Source organism: Oncorhynchus keta, chromosome 16 (genome assembly GCF_023373465.1).
Source record: "Oncorhynchus keta strain PuntledgeMale-10-30-2019 chromosome 16, Oket_V2, whole genome shotgun sequence".
Taxonomy (NCBI): domain Eukaryota; kingdom Metazoa; phylum Chordata; class Actinopteri; order Salmoniformes; family Salmonidae; genus Oncorhynchus; species Oncorhynchus keta.
This window is the reverse complement of record NC_068436.1, coordinates 15,250,430-15,268,088: the sequence shown is the minus strand read 5'-3', so window position 1 is coordinate 15,268,088 and position 17,659 is coordinate 15,250,430. Positions and strand designations below refer to the sequence as shown.

The window sequence follows — 17,659 nt, the reverse complement described above, 5'->3', positions numbered from 1 at the left end:
CACTTTGAGAAAACAAAAACGGAGGTGTTCAACGGCTGCGTCCCAAATGGCACCCTACTCCCTACATGGGATAGGATACGTACGGGCCCTGGTCAAAAGCAGTGTTCTATAAAGGGAATAGGGTGCCAGGTTCAGGGCAGAGGTGTTCATTAGTACAGATTACACACCCACTTAAAGTTGGGCTGGAGGGAGGAAGAGGGGGAAAAGAGCTTTACTTGATAGGAAATTATCTTATTTTGACATATATTTCAAAACATCCCTTGATCCCATAAGCTGTGATGAGGAGTGGAACGAAATAGAGAGAGGGTGTGTGTGTGTGTGTGTGTGTGTGTGTGTGTGTGTGTGTGTGTGTGTGTGTGTGTGTGTGTGAGCTCCTTGTTCCTCATTCTTCGTTCATTTTCAGAAAGGCTTCAATCACTAGCTGTTACCCTTCAGGGAAGACATCCGAGTTTAGCGTGCTACGATGCTAACAACACTGCAGTATTTGTCCTCCTGAAGAGCCATGGCATCAGCCCCAGGAGGAGACAGAATGGAGGCTGAGTGCCACCACTGAAATCAACGCTTATCTCATTATCATGCACCTGGAGTGATGACCATGGGAGATGTATTTTGCTTCTGCCAAAGCTTATTAGTGACAACAGTTTGGCCCACACGGTGGTTTTAGGATCCTTAACACACGCACACACACACACACACACACACACACACACACACACACACACACACACACACACACACACACACACACACACACACACACACACACACACACACACACACACTCCAAGAAAAACATTTGTTCTTAATTGAAGGAGTACAAACGCTACATAATTGTACCCTTGCAGTTTGTACCTTAAAAGAGCCAATAATGGTTCCTTTTAAGTGGCAAAGATGTACCTCTTAAAAGGTTCTGGGGTGTTATTTTAACACTGTAGGGTGTAAAACCGTAGTTTCATTTTTCCCAGGGTGCATTTCAGATTAATTTTAGAGTTATCAGTACCACCCATGACTGTGTTTGCTAGTGACAGAGACATGGTTGTTGCATTCATGCATGGTATAAGTGAAAATGTTATTATTGAAATTAAACTCTTAATGACAGTACATTACATATATCATAAGGCCATACTTTGACAGTCCATTTTTACCCCATCACAGTGATCTGAAACTGCTGGATTGCAGGCCACATCAGGCAAGTCATATTATACTGGCTTGCAAAGTGCTTTTTAATTCCTATTGGAAATCAGCCAGAGTTAGGATATAAAAAAGGTGCATTTAGAATGACTACCAAGGTAGACAAATTGATTAACAATCTAAATGGGAACAATCTCAGTAACGGGTGCAAGGAGTCCAACTACTAACAAATTGGATTAGTTTAGAAACATATGTGTTATTTATCTTTGTGTAGCATACGATCAATCAATCAATTTGCATGAAAAAAAACACACATATTGAATCAAACAATTCTGAAAATCCCCCTGCAATAGAGCATGCTGGGCGGTACCCTAAAAGGTACCGAACAATACCATGTGAAATCATTATGTGTACCTTTGAAGGTACATTGTGCATTTACCTTTTTCTACCCCAGGGAACAATACTGTACCCGAGCCATATCCTTTTTTCTGAGAGCGTAGGCATAGACACGCACGCACGCGCGCACACACACACAATCATGTATGTCAATAAGCTTCAGAAAAACAAATCTAACCACTGGGCAAAAAAATGATTGAATCACTATATAATATAACATACTAATACTAATAATAATACATGCTATTTAGCAGACTCTTTTATCCAAAGTGACTTACAGTGAGGCCTGCATACATTTTACGTATGGATGGGCCCGGTAAACAACATTGTTTTCAACGTGGAAAACGAATCAATGTGGAAAACTGGATTTGAAAATAGTCATCAAAGTAAGGACATTGTGTATTGTTTTCACACAACTTTGAACCTAAATTCAATGACATGTTCTATTTATTTCACGTTAGTTGTGTCCAGAGGGGTAGAATGCAGAGAAGTGGAGCATGAGGAGTGGAGGTTAGTGGAGGATGGAGGAGGATAATTGAGGACACAGGTAAAGGGAAAACAGAGAGAGAATGAATGAGAAAGCATATAGGAGAGGGGGAAAGAAAGGGAACGAGATAGACAGCGAGAAGGAGGAGAGGATGAAGGAGCAGCATTCTAAGGACGAGTGAGTGAACTAACGAAAGAAGAAAGCTGTATCTACAGCAGGGAAGGCCAACTCCAGTCCTCAGGGGCCTGATTGGTGTCACACTGTTGCCCCAGCCCCAGCTAACACACCTGACTCCAATAATCAACTAATCAGGATCTTCAGTTTAGAACACAATTAGTTTAATCATTTGTGGGGGGGGCGGAAGGGTGACAGCACTTTGGCCACTCGAAGCCTGGAGTTGCCTATGATCTACAGTAAATGTAGAGCTCACCAGCTCCGGTCAGTCCATCTCCTCCGGTCAGCGGCTCCCCCTCCTCTTCCATCATATCCACCCTGCACTCATGGCCGAGGTGCCGTGTCCCACCGTCCTCCATATCCACGGCTCCCTCTCCTCCTCCTCCAAGGAATGCCACGGTCCAGTCCAGCTCAGTCCCGGCTAGCGCTTCCTCGCGAATCCTTGCGAAAGGCTTTGAGGCAGATAGGATCGTCTCTCACTCTCTCACTGTCGTGCCGCTCTCTCTGGCAGCATAAAATACGCCTTTAAAAACGGAGGAGAGAGGGAAGTGGGGGTCCAAGAGTGGGGAGGGAGGGAGGGAAGGGTGGGAGAGAGGGAGGGGATGAGGGACTGAAGCAGGGAATGAAAGAGAAGGCAGGACAGAATTGATGTTAGGTGCGATAAACAGCTCAATCCATCAATCTTGTGCTGTCAGATGGAGCACCTAGACTAGACTGGTGGAGGCAGGCAGGATGGGACGCTGACGTTCTCTCTCTCCTCTCCTCTCTCTCTCTAACGCACTGCCACAGCTAGATCCAGGCAATGCAGCAGGGGACTCTCTCTTTCCCTGTGTGTTCCTCTCTCGCTCTCCCTCCCCTTTCTCTCTTGCTCCCTCTCTGTTTTTCTCTCTCTCTAAGAAAGGCAATTAACAAGACCATGACTGATGAGCTCCTTATGGGAGATCTGCCATGCAGCAGGTGAGGCTAGCAGATGCATACGGTAGAGCACATGAAAACAGAGAGAGAGAGAGAGAGAGAGAGGAGGGGAAAGAGAGTATAAGTATGCGTGCAACTGTAGTACATAGTGAGTCTTAGATGTTTCTGTTACATTGTTTATTTCACTTTTGTTTACTAACTATTTCACTTGCTTGGGCAATGTAAACATATGTTTCCCATGCCAAGAAAGCCCTTTAAATTTAATTTACAAAAAAAAAAAGTTTACTCAGCAAACTGGATGCAGTCTATCACAGTGCCATCCGTTTTGTCACTAAAGCACCTTATACCACCCACCACTGCGACTTGTATGCTCTAGTCGGCTGGCCCTCACTACATATTCGTCGCCAGACCCACTGGCTCCAGGTCATCTACAAGTCCATGCTAGGTAAAGCTCCGCCTTATCTCAGTTCACTGGTCACGATGGCAACAACCATCCGTAGCACGCGCTCCAGAAGGTGTATCTCACTGATCATCCCTAAAGCCAACACCTCATTTGGCCGCCTTTCGTTCCAGTACTCTGCTGCCTGTGACTGGAACGAATTGCAAAAATCGCTGAAGTTGGAGACTTTTATCTCCCTCACCAACTTCAAACATCAGCTATCCGAGCAGCTAACCGATCGCTGCAGCTGTACATAGTCTATAGGTAAATAGCTCACCCTTTTTCACCTACCTCATTCCCATACTGTTTTTATACTGTTTTTATTTATTTACTTTTCTGCTCTTTTGCACACCAATATCTCTACCTGTACATGCCCATCTGATCATTTATCACTCCAGTGTTAATCTGCAAAATTGTATTATTCGCCTACCTCCTCATGCCTTTTGCACACATTGTATATAGACTGCCCATTTTTTTCTACTGTGTTATTGACTTGCTAATTGTTTACTCCATGTGTAACTCTGTGTTGTCTGTTCACACTGCTATGCTTTATCTTGGCCAGGTCGCAGTTGCAAATGAGAACTTGTTCTCAACTAGCCTACCTGGTTAAATAAAGGTGAAATAAAAAATAAATAAAAAAAATAAAGAGAGAGGGAGAGAGAGAGATTTGCCTAAACATCAGGTAACCTATACAAAGCTGTGAAGGGATCTGAGACAAGGCAAGAAGGGCATTCTATGCCATCAAAAGGAACATAACATTCAACATACCAATTAGGATCTGGCTAAAAAATACTTGAATCAGTCATAGAGCCCATTGCCTTTTGTGGTTGTGAGGTCTGGGGTCCGCTCACCAACCAAGAATTCACAAAATGGGACAAACACCAAATTGAGACTCTGCATACAGAATTCTGAAAAAATATCCTCTGTGTACAACGTAGAACACCAAATAATGGATGCAGAGATGAAGTAGGCCGATACCAGCTAATTATCAAAATCCAGAAAAGAGCCGTTAAATTCTACAACAACCTAAAAAGGAAGCGATTCCCAAACCTTCCATAACAAAGCCATCACCTACAGAGAGATGAACCTGGAGAAGAGTCCCCTAAGCAAGCTGGTCCTGGGGCTCTGTTCACAAACACAAACACACCCCACAGAGCCCCAGGACAGCAACACAAATTAGACCCAACCAAATCATTAGAAAACAAAAAGATAATTACTTGACACATTGGAAAGAATTAACAAAAACCAGAACAAACTAGAATGCTATTTGGCCCTAAACAGAGAGTACACAGTAGCAGAATACTTGACCACTGAGACTGACACAAAATTAAGGAAAGCTTTGACTATGTACAGACTCAGTGAGCATAGCCTTGCTATTGAGAAAAACCGCTGAAAGCAGAACTGGCTCTCAAGAGAGGACAGGCTATGTGCTCACTGCCCACAAAATGAGGTCAAAAACTGAGCTGCACTTCCTAACCTCCTGCCAAATGTATGACCATATTAGAGGCACATATTTCCCTCGGATTACACAGAACCAAAAGAAAGAATTTGAAAACAAATCCAAGTTTGATAAACTCCCATATCGACTGGGTGAAACACCACAGTGTGCATCACAGCAGCAAGATGTTGCCACAAGAAAAGGGCAACCAGTGACGAACAAACACCATTGTAAATACAACCTATATTTATGTTTATTTATTTTACCTTTGGTACTTTAACTATTTGCTCATCATTACAACGCTGAATATATATACATAATATGATATTTGAAATGCCTTTATTCTTTTGAAACTTTTGCAAGTGTAAAGTCCACCGTTCATTTTTATTGTTTATTTAAATTTAGTTTATTATCTATTTCACTTGCTTTGGCAATGTAAACATATGTTTCACATGCCAATAAGCCCTTAAATTGAAATTGAAATTGAATTGAGAGAGAAAGACCAGGGGAATAGCTGTGTTGGATATCCCTGTGGGGTTTTTTATGAGAGAAGATGGTGCAGTGCTGGGGAACGGTTCTGAGGATGTTGCAGTGCTGGGGAATGGTTCTGAGGATGGTGCAGTGTTGGGGAACGGTTCTGAGGATGGTGCAGTGCTGGGTAACGGTTCTGAGGATGGTGCAGTGCTGGGGAACGGTTCTGAGGATGTTGCAGTGCTGGGGAACGGTTCTGAGGATGGTGCAGTGCTGGGGAACGGTGCTGAGGATGTTGCAGTGCTGGGGAACGGTTCTGAGGATGTTGCAGTGCTGGGGAATGGTTCTGAGGATGTTGCAGGCCTGGGGAACAGTTCTGAGGATGGTGCAGTGCTGGGGAACAGTTCTGAGGATGGTGCAGTGCTGGGGAACGGTTCTGAGGATGTTGCAGTGCTGGGGAACGGTTCTGAGGATGTTGCAGTGCTGGGGAACGGTTCTGAGGATGTTCCAATGCTGGGGAACGGTTCTGAGGATAGTGCAGTGCTGGGGACGGTTCTGAGGATGGTGCAGTGCTGGGGACCGGTTCTGAGGATGGTGCAGTGCCGGGGTACAGTTCTGAGGATGGTGCAGTGCTGGGGAACGGTTCTGAGGATGGTGCAGTGCTGGGGAACGGTTCTGAGGATGGTGCAGTGTTGGGGAACGGTTCTGAAGATGGTGCAGTGCTGGGGAATGGTTCTGAGGATGTTGCAGGCCTGGGGAACAGTTCTGAGGATGGTGCAGTGCTGGGGAACGGTTCTGAGGATGGTGCAGTGTTGGGGAACGGTTCTGGGGATGGTGCAGTGCTGGGGAATGGTTCTGAGGATGTTGCAGGCCTGGGGAACAGTTCTGAGGATGGTGCAGTGCTGGGGAACGGTTCTGAGGATGGTGCAGTGCTGGGGAACGGTTCTGAAGATGGTGCAGTGCTGGGGAACGGTTCTGAGGATGGTGCAGTGCTGGGGAATGGTTCTGAGGATGGTGCAGTGCTGGGGAATGGTTCTGAGGATGGTGCAGTGCTGGGGAATGGTTCTGAGGATGGTGCAGTGCTGGGGAACGGTTCTGAGGATGGTGCAGTGCTGGGGAATGGTTCTGAGGATGGTGCAGTGCTGGGGAACGGTTCTGAGGATGGTGCAGTGCTGGGAAACGGTTCTGAGGATGGTGTAGCATGACAACTCCTCCAACAGGTACTACAGGTTGGTACAGGACAGAGGGATAGAGAGAAGGATAAAGATGGAGTGTGCTCCCCAGCTCATTATTATTAACTGAGCTACTTCCAGCATCGTTCGACAAACACCTCATTGATTGGCCAAGGTGTGTGTGTGTCTGTGTCTCTGAGTGTGTCTTCATGTGAGTTGGATTGAGAATTGAATGTGTTCATTTAAGAGTTTGTGAGTGTATTCATCCGTGTGTGCGTGTGCGTGCGTGTGCGTGTGCATGTGTGCGTGTGCGAGAGTGAGAGATTGTGTAGTCACATGCGCCGAATACAACTGGTGTAAACTTTACAGTGAAATGCTAACAAGAAGAGTAAAATAAAACATACAAGAATGGAGCTATCTACAGGGAGTACCAGTACCAGAACACTGTGGAGATATATACAGGGAGCACCAGTACCAGATCACTGTGGAGCTATATACATGGAGTACCAGTACCAGAACGCTGTGGAGCGATATACATGGAGTACCAGTACCAGAACACTGTGGAGCTATATACAGGGAGTGCCAGTACCAGAACACTGTGGAGCTATATACAAGGAGTACCAGGACCAGATCACTGTGGAGCTATATACAGGGAGTACCAGTACCAGAACACTGTGGAGCTATATACAAGGAGTACCAGTACCAGATCACTGTGGAGCTCTATACAGGGAGTACCAGTACCAGATCACTGTGGAGCTATATACAAGGAGTACCAGTACCAGATCACTGTGGAGCTCTATACAGGGAGTACCAGTACCAGATCACTGTGGAGCTATATACAGGGAGTACCAGTACCAGATCACTGTGGAGCTATATACAGGGAGTACCAGTACCAGATCACTGTGGAGCTCTATACAGGGAGTACCAGGACCAGATCACTGTGGAGCTATATACATGGAGTACCAGTACCAGATCACTGTGGAGCTCTATACAGGGAGTACCAGTACCAGATCACTGTGGAGCTATATACAGGGAGTACCAGTACCAGATCACTGTGGAGCTCTATACAGGGAGTACCAGTACCAGATCACTGTAGAGCTCTATACATGGAGTACCAGTACAAGATCACTGTGGAACTCTGTACAGGGAGTACCAGTACCAGATCACTGTGGAGCTGTATACATGGAGTACCAGTACAAGGTCACTGTGGAACTCTATACAGGGAGTACCAGTACCAGATCACTGTGGAGCTGTATACATGGAGTACCAGTACAAGGTCACTGTGGAACTCTATACAGGGAGTACCAGTACCAGATCACTGTGGAACTCTATACAGGGAGTACCAGTACCAGATCACTGTAGAGCTGTATACATGGAGTACCAGTACAAGGTCACTGTGGAACTCTATACAGGGAGTACCAGTACCAGATCACTGTAGAGCTATATACAGGGAGTACCAGATCACTTTAGAGCTATATACAGGGAGTACCAGATCACTTTAGAGCTATATACAGGGAAGTACCAGGTACTTGAGGTAGATATGTATATGAAGGCAGGATAAAGTGACTAGGCATCAGGATATATAATAATAAGAGTCAAATAAGGAACAGTAGCAGAGTAGCAGCAGCTGACAATGAGTGTAAAAGTGTGTGTGGGTGTGTGCGTTCGTGTGTGTGTGTGTGTGGGGGGGGGTGATGAAGATGTATAAAAACAAACAACTCTCTCTCTCAATTCAATTACATTTCAATTTAGGGGCTTTATTGGCATGGGAAACATATGTTAACGTTGCCAAAGCAAGTGAAGTAGATAATAAACAATAGTGAAGTAAACAATAAAAATGAACAGTAAACATTACACTCACAGAGTTTCCAAAATAATTAAGACATTTCAAATGTCATATTATGTCGATATACAGTGTTGTAACGATATCTCTCTCTCCTTCCTTCCTTTCTCCATTTCCTTCCCCTCACTCTCTTTCTCTCCTATCTCTTTCTCTTTTACCCCCTCCCTCTCTCCATCCTCCATATTCTCTATACTGGGAAGGTTAGAGCTAGTTATTTGGTCACCAAGGTCTTGAAAATATCTAAAATCAATGTTCATTCATATGATCTGGGAGAAGGCCTATGGGAAATTCCACGATAACAGAATCACTCAGAGTTTTCACTTCAAAATTTATGCCAAACAAAACCCATTGATTTCTAAGTTTAACAAGCAATACAACTCTGCACAATGACCAATTTGAATAATTTACACAGACATTTTCACAAGAACACATACACTGGAAGAACTGTGCAAATGCAATGTTTGGTAACAGAATGACGATCTCCCTCAGTTTAAATCTGTTACCAAACTATCTGTTCTTGTGCATATAATTGTATGGTGGGTGAAACATTGAAATCAATGGGTGGGTTTTGTATACGTTTCAAAGTGAAAAATCAGACTCTCCGTGTAATTCCGTTACCATGGAAATTCCCCTGTATATGAGGAAGGAATGTTCTGAACCAAAGAACAGTAAAGGTGCAGCCTTGGCCTGCCACATAGTATAAAGTCAATATAAATGCAGGCAACACCACCCACATACAATAATGTACAATGTACTTTTTTCCTCTAATTGGTCTTTTGACCAATCACATCAGATCTTTTCACATCAGATATTTTTTCAAAGCGGATCTGATTGGTCAAAAGACCAATAAGTGAATTGGGCTATGTGAATAATAAGTGAATGCAGCCAATGTGATTTAAGTCTTAAGACACGTGTCGATGTAAGGTTAAATCATGCGGCGAAATAAAGAAAAGAAACGCAATAAAAACATTGTCGAGTGACTCATTCCAACCAACATCTACGTTGTATCGCAGGAAGGTAGATAGCTTAATCATTGCTAGAGAAAGACAGTAGGGAAGGTGAGATTTCACAAAGCCTAGTTGTGGCGCTCTGTCTAGCTGGTGTTGGGGTGGCAGAGAGGGGGAAATGAAGATGAATTGGCCATAGCTCTAAAGAGGAGAGGAGGAGGAGAGGAGGAGAGGAGCAACAGGACAGATGAATCCACTCTGCACCAGCTGGTATCCTCTCCTCCGTTGTATTCCATCCTCCTCTTCTTTCCTCTCTCTTTCACCTTCCGCTCTTCTTAAACCTCACCTGAGATGAATGTTCTCTTTTTCTGGATGAATGAGTTGTGGGTGGTTATTGTGGCAGACACCCCCCCCCCCAACACACATACAAACACTTGCCACGTCCGTAGAAGTAAAACAGACGTTGGGCCGCTGGTGTTGATACATTAACATTCTACAATGTTTCTTTTAAGGCGACATCTGTTGTCTGGCGAGAATCAATAGGAAGCAAGGGATGGAGAGAGCGAGCCTCACACAAAAGAGAGGAGAGGAGAAAGAGAGAGGGAGGATAAACATGCCCTTTTTAGATAATCGGCCCCAAAGGCAGGCGAGTGGATCTCCACATTTACCCATTCCGATAGTATAGCACTCGAGGGCCGTTAGAATCCCTAATGCACTCCTTCACATTATTAACAGAGAGAGGCGAGGGAAGGAGCCGATAGCCTGATTCACACTGGAATCTCTCAGAGACTATGGCTGGAACGTTCTACGACTCAGCCAGGGATACAATGCAATGGATTAGAATGAACGGCTGCAGTAAGACTAGAGCTGAGCCTTGGCCCGGGAAATTAAAAACCCAATTAAAAAGAAGTATTTTCCACTTTAGTGGAAAGTATACATTTTTCAAATGTTATTTGTCATCTGTCCTTTTCCCATTTAAAAAAATATGTGTCATTACTGTTTTCTGAAAGGGCTCCATTTTAATAGAAGATTGTGCAAACGCCGTTGCATACACATCATTTCATTCCCCCTACATTCCCCGCAGCTACTCGCCCAAGCCTCCCCAGCTTCTACTTCACCCATATCCAGACAGCAGATGTTCTTAAAGAGCTGCAAAACCTGGACCAGTACAAATCAGCTGGGCGAGACAATCTGGACCTTCTCTTTCTAAAACTATCCGCCTCCATTGTTGCAACCCCTATTACCAGCCTGTTCAACCTCTCTTTCGTATCGTCCGAGATCCCTAAAGATTGGAAAGCTGCCGCGGCCATCCCCCTCTTCAAAGGGGGTGACACCCTAGACCCAAACTGTTACAGACCTGTATCCATCCTGCCCTGCCTATCTAAAGTCTTCGAAAGCCAAGTTAATAAACAGATCACTGACCATTTCGAATCCAACCGTACCTTCTCCACTGTGCAATCCGGCTTCCGAGCCGGTCACGGGTGCACCTCAGCCATGCTCAAGGTACTAAACGATATCATAACCGCCATCGATAAAAGACAGTACTGGGCAGCCGTCTTCATCGACCTGGCCAAGGCTTTCGACTCTGTCAATCACCGTATTCTTTTCGGCAGACTCAATAGCCTTGGTTTTTCTGACGACTGCCTCGCCTGGTTCACCAACTACTTTGCAGACAGAGTTCAGTGTGTCAAATCGGAGGGCATGCTGTCCGGACCTCTGGCAGTCTCTATGGGGGTACCACAGGGTTCAATTCTCGGGCTGACTCTTTTCTCTGTATATATCAATGATGTTGCTCTTGCTACCAGCGATTCCCTGATCCACCTCTACGCAGACAAAATCATTCTGTATACTTCTGGCCCTTCCTTGAACACCTCCAAATGAGCTTCAATGCCATTCAACACTCCTTCCGTGGCCTCCAACTGCTCTTAAACGCTAGTAAAAGCAAATGCATGCTTTTCAACCGTTCGCTGCCCGCACCCGCCCTAGCATCACCACCCTGGACGGTTCCGACCTAGAATATGTGGACAACTATAAATACCTAGGTGTCTGGCTAGACTGTAAACTCTCCTTCCAGGCTCATATTAAACATCTCCAATCCAAAATCAATTCTAGAATTGGCTTTCTATTTCGCAACAAAGCCTCCTTCACTCACGCCACAAAACTTACCCTAGTAAAACTGACGATCCTACCAATCCTCGACTTCGGCGATGTCATCTTCAAAATAGCTTCCAACACTCTACTCTGCAAACTGGATGCAGTCTATCACAGTGCCATCCATTTTGTTACCAAATCACCTTATACCACCCACCACTGCGACCTGTATGCTCTAGTCGGCTGGCCCTCGCTACATATTTGTCACCAGACCCACTGGCTCCAGGTAATCTATAAGTCTATGCTAGGTAATGCTCCGCCTTATCTCAGTTCACTGGTCACGATAACAACACCTCATTTGGCCGCCTTTCCTTCTCGTTCTCTGCTGCCAGTGACTGGAATGAATTGCAAAAATCGCTGAAGTTGGAGATTTTTATTTCCCTCACCAACTTTAAACATCAACTATTTGAGCAGCTAACCGATTACTGCAGCTGTACATAGTCCATCTGTAAATAGCCCATCCAATCTACCTACCCCATCCCCATACTGTTTTTATTTTATTTACTTTTCTGCTCTTTTGCACACCAGTATCTCTACTGGCACATCATCATCTGCTCATTTATCACTTCAGTGTTAATCTGTTAAATTGTAAATATTCGCTCCAATGGCCTATTTATTGCCTACCTCCTCATGCCTTTTGCACACACTGTACACAGACTTTCCTTTCTCTACTGTGTCATTGACTTGTTTGTGTTATTGGTTTGTTTGTTTACTCCATGTGTAACTCTGTGTTGTTGTCTGTGTCACACTGCTTTGCTTTATCTTGGCCAGGTCTCAGTTGTAAATGAGAACTTGTTCTCAGCTAGCCTACCTGGTTAAATAAAGGTGAAATAAAAAAAAAATAAAAAAAAAATACAGGAACATTAAGATCAGTGTATTTTGAATTCTTAAAAGATCAGAAATGTTGGTGCTTTCTCTCAATAACAGCAATGCATTTCTGTTTGAACAGAAAACTTTAGCTAGTCAAACTATATGTTAATAGAATCTCCCTCCATTTCCAAACTCTGTGTTGGTAATGTTTCATGTTCCTGACAGATCAAGTAAAGCATGATAGTTATATTAAAGTCGATTTTGAAAGATGACTGCTTTTGTATTGCAAATGAACTAGATATTGAGGATATAAGCTGGGATGGGTGCTATTTTATTTGTAATGTGGCCTGCATGAATTTTAATGAGGCAATGTGTCTGTATATGTTCCATCTAAAACATACTGTTAGAATAGGTCAAAGTCATTTCAAACATACCACCCTCATCATTCAAAAAGGCACTTCAATAAATCCCATGAGGACCTATTTGAGATTTATTCATAACACTACAGTATGTAAGGCTTGAGTGGCATTAAGGAATTATTAGTAATGGTATGTTATTTCAGGACAGATTTGGAAGGGGTCTCGAGTGGCGCAGCGGTCTAAGACACTGAATTTCAGTAATAGAGGTGTCACTACAGACTCTGGTTCAATTCCAGGCTGTATCACAACCGGCCGTGATTAGGAATCCCGTAGGGCGGCGCACAATTGTTGTATGGGTTAGGGTTTGGCTGGGATAGGCCATCATTGTAAATAAGAATTTGTTCTTAACTAGCTTGCCTAGTTATATAAAAAAAAAAGTTTAATTCATTAATCTATTATTTCAGATGACTAGTATATACTTCTGCCCAGAGTACATATATAATTAGTCCCCTATATATGCTTGTGTCCAGGTCTAGGGGGACCTACAGTCAATACCTTTCAAGACCCCCTGGTATCTCGGCTTCACACAGAAGCTCCCAATTTTCAGAGGACATTGAGAGGCAGACTATTGAGTTGTCAAGTCAGAGCACATTCTATTCCAGTTCCCTGCTATTGACAACCTGGTCTGTTGGCTTTTCCCTGGCTCTGGCTGGCTCGAGAAAGAAGCCTGTAGAGTTTGTGCTTCGAAAGTGTACTTTTTTCATGATTTTTTTACCTCAGGATTTTTGGGGGTGGTGGAGACAGATATGATGGCTTTGAAATCCTTCAAACCTTCCCACACACACACACCTAACTTGGATGTTGCCAGTTGAAGAGAAAAAGAAAAAATAAATGCCGATTGATGTCGTTGGGGCGGAAGAATCCTCTGAAAAATGCTACAGAAGTCTCAGACTTCATGGACAGACATGCAGTGGATAGAGTCCTCTGAGTTCAAACGCAATATCTTTGAAGTAAAACTTGCTTCAAAGCCATGTAACTTGTTAAGGCAAGAGCATTCCTGGCAACATGCGAGGAAATGCCTCTTGACAACATAATAATAACGTGATATCAATTGCCTTGCCTCTGATTATTATTAGCTCAATTGTATTATCATAATGATGCAGCTGATTACACTTTGCTTCTTAAAAGTCCAATATCTTAAACTTGATTGCTGACATGCAAAACATTTTGGGACTGTATGAACAGTGGACTAATGAGAAAAAAAATTGCCACATTTTTTCAGTCTTGTCAATTTGTTACTTTCAAGTCAACTTGCCTGACAAGCTAACAAATGGGATCCTATACTATTCTGTTGAGTTACTTCAAAATCACATTTGAATTCATTACTTCTAGGTTTAGAATACATCCAACCAATCACAGCCTCAGCATCCCTGTTACCCACAAGACACCATAAAGTGAGAACACAATCATCTCCAATAACTTTCTGTACTTACCGCGTCTGTTATCTTCTCTCTTCAAAGCCGAGCCGTCGTTACTGGTCCTTCAGTTCCTCCAACATTTTCTGTTTCCTGATGGAAATACATCAAGACAGAAAGCAGTGAGTGGGGGCCATCCCTCTGGTGCACTCTGCGCTGAACTAGCTGGTAGCGTGGGATGAGGCTAATTGCTAATTGGCTCCGGTAGATGGAGGTTGAAGATATTGCACCACTGAATTAACCTCTAGCGCCAACTAGCTAAGGGCTAGGTGTAGGATAGGGTAGGGTGGAGTGATAGTCTTGACGAAGGCTACAGGCTAAACTGTTTGGTCTCTCTGGTGGCTATTGTTTGGAATAAGAATAATCAAAGCATGTACACACTTTCTGTGTTTTCTTTCCCCTTGTTAAGGATTAGCCTCTTCGAGAGCAATAGTCTTCCTCATATTAAGAAAATAAATGGTCCCTCCATGTTCTCTGCAGATACCTGGGAGGTCTACAAGAGCAGGCCTGGCTAGCTACGTCACAGCCAGAAACAAAATGACTGTCGAGACAACAGTAACATTAAAAGCCCAGGGCAGGATTTTGATTAACGGTGTCTAGCTGTTTTGATCTACGACCCCCAGAAACTTCACAAGAGTCGTCTGAAGGTAACCAGGTACTGGGCAGTAAAAATGAATGTGTTAAAAACAAAGGGGTTAAATATGGGTCATATCTCTCTGACACTTCATAACACACTTCCTTTAGATGTATTTTTGACCATCTGTTTTGTCATTTATGAATGTATTATTCAAAAGGTTTCTATGGGCTAATAGCAGTAAGGCCAAATTCAATGTTTCATCAAATAATACTTTAAAAAAGTGAATTGATACCTACAGGGGTCTTAAGAATCCCAATCAAATAGATGAAATATCCATGGTATGAAAATCTTAAAACCATTCCATATGTTAGCTGAGTAGAACCCCCCCTCCACATGCATGCACTATCACCCACCCACACAAACTCGTTATCCTTAAATCGCTATCTGAAGGACTGGGCAAGAGAACACCAATGATGTACACTACAACAGCAGAAATCTCCAGTATTGATAACCCCCCCACTGCACCCTGCCCACAGCCCCCTCCTAAAGAAGTAAGTAGGGTTTAAAGCATCCTTGTGGGAAAAATGCATTTGTTCTCTTTCCTTGTTTGTCTTTTCTTGTTCTTTGCTGTGGAAGCAAATACTAATTGTGAGGGCTTGGGCGTACTTTTGCTGTTGAAAGCATTAAAAATCTACCCAGAACTCCCCTCTTCTCCCCTCTGGCCCTCTGTCCAAGCCCTTCTGACTTAGTGGTACGCTCTTTGCCTGAAACTTGGCTGAGATGAGCTAGCATAGTGGGAAAAGTTCAGCTTAAACTGCACTCCCTGAGTGTAGAAATTGCCTCAACTAACCTGTACCCCAGCACATTGCCTCGGTAGCGGTGACCACTGTATATAGCCTCGTTATTGTGTTACTTTTATTAGAACTTTTTATTTTAGTCTACTTGGTAAATATTGTCTTAACTCTTCTTGAACTGCACTGTTAATGGCTTGTCAGTAAGCATTTGTTGTATTCGGCGCATGTGACATACCGTTTGATTTGATTTGATCAATTGGAGAAAAAAAGGAACAAAATAAAAGTGTACTCTTCTATCGCATGATGAAATCAAATAAACTTCCTGCAAGCAAATAGTTTACCTCACCCTTGGCACGGCCGGGTACTTTAATGAAAGGGACGTATTTGAAGCACAGGCTTACTGGGGGGCTATGAAATGTCTACATTACAGTAGTGTAAAGTCAAATATTTGGCTTTTGTGGACTAGACGGACAGACGGGCGGGCGGAGAGACAGACTTCTCTGCTCTGTTAATATTGCGGTGAAATTAGTTAATAGGCTTTACCTGGAGACACACACATGCGCGCACGCACACACAAGGTACACCCACATTACTCCCCATAACCTACTCTGTCACCTGGACATGTACAGCTTGCTCACTCAGCCACAAAATAACTAATCTCACACCTGATACTGCAGCCGACAGCTCTAGACCTGGTTCCAGTCCACTGTCTCGTGTTAGCCTGGCTGTGACTCTGTACATGAGACAAACCACTCCAAGGAGCCAGGTGGAAACTGTAACACCTCCTGACAGGTCTCCACCATTCACAGCCCCTTGTTTTACAGAAACGGTCCCCTAATCCCAGTGGTTCCCACACTGGTGTGCCTTGAGGAAATGTTCCTATTCTTTATTACATTTTACACTCACACTTTATCACACTTTACACTCACTTCTAAACACGGCCTGTGGATGTAATGCACATGGCATTTTGACTTAGGAGCACTAGTGGCGGTCAGATAAAACATTAAATGGTTACATCTGTGTCATTGTTTCAAGTCTGGTGTGTCATTGTTTCAAGTCTGGTGTGTCATTGTTTCAAGTCTGGTGTGTCATTGTTTCAAGTCTGGTGTGTCATTGTTTCAAGTCTGGTGTGCTCAGGCTGGTATTACATTTGTATCATTTGAGGGGAGCGGATCATGAACAAAGTCATTTGTTTCATTTTAATTTGTCTGTGAAAACCATTAGCAAAGTCTTCTTAGGCTTAGCCAGAGTCATTTATTTCATAAAGTATGGCTCTGGGCTTAGCTATACCACACCCTCTGGGAGCGTGAAGTGTTGCTGTAAGGGATTTGTGAGGGGAGGGAGCGTGAAGTGTTGCTGTAAGGGATTTGTGAGGGGAGGGAGCGTGAAGTGTTGCTGTAAGGGATTTGTGAGGGGAGGGAGCGTGAAGTGTTGCTGTAAGGGATTTGTGAGGGGAGGGAGCGTGAAGTGTTGCTGTAAGGGATTTGTGAGGGAGGGAGCGTGAAGTGTTGCTGTAAGGGATTTGTGAGGGGAGGGAGCGTGAAGTGTTGCTGTAAGGGATTTGTGAGGGGAGGGAGCGTGAAGTGTTGCTGTAAGGGATTTGTGAGGGGAGGGAGCGTGAAGTGTTGCTGTAAGGGATTTGTGAGGGGAGGGAGCGTGAAGTGTTGCTGTAAGGGATTTGTGAGGGGAGGGAGCGTGAAGTGTTGCTGTAAGGGATTTGTGAGGGGAGGGAGCGTGAAGTGTTGCTGTAAGGGATTTGTGAGGGGAGGGAGCGTGAAGTGTTGCTGTAAGGGATTTGTGAGGGGAGGGAGCGTGAAGTGTTGCTGTAAGGGATTTGTGAGGGGAGGGAGCGTGAAGTGTTGCTGTAAGGGATTTGTAGGCAAGGAATCAGCAAGGGAGATGAGTTTTATTTGGAAAGGTCAGACCTCCTGCGAGAGATGGAGAGAGGGAAGGAGGGATGGAGGGAAGGAAGGAGAGAGATAATCTGATTCATCAGTGTCACTCGTCAACTCAGGAGGCACAGTGCTGGTGCAGCCGCCGGGGAATCAGAGTTCCCATCAGCCACACACATGGGAGGGCG

At 44.2% G+C, this 17,659-nt stretch overlaps 1 protein-coding gene across 3 annotated transcripts in view; it reads right to left on the bottom strand.

Moving 5' to 3' along the window:
- The window catches only part of LOC118378614 (type II inositol 3,4-bisphosphate 4-phosphatase-like), a 263,199-nt gene that overhangs the window by 244,000 nt on the left and 1,540 nt on the right, over positions 1 to 17,659 (bottom strand). The window contains exons 2-3 of one of the 3 annotated variants that reach the window (XM_052464784.1): positions 14,227 to 14,301; positions 2,445 to 2,798 (exon numbers count right to left, since the gene is read on the bottom strand). In XM_052464784.1, coding sequence (XP_052320744.1) covers positions 2,445 to 2,547 — 103 coding nt within the window. In that variant the 5' untranslated portion in view covers positions 2,548 to 2,798; positions 14,227 to 14,301. Of the gene's footprint in view, positions 1 to 2,444; positions 2,799 to 14,226; positions 14,302 to 17,659 lie in introns of those variants that run through there. The other 2 variants (XM_052464786.1, XM_052464785.1) reach the window with 2 other exon arrangements.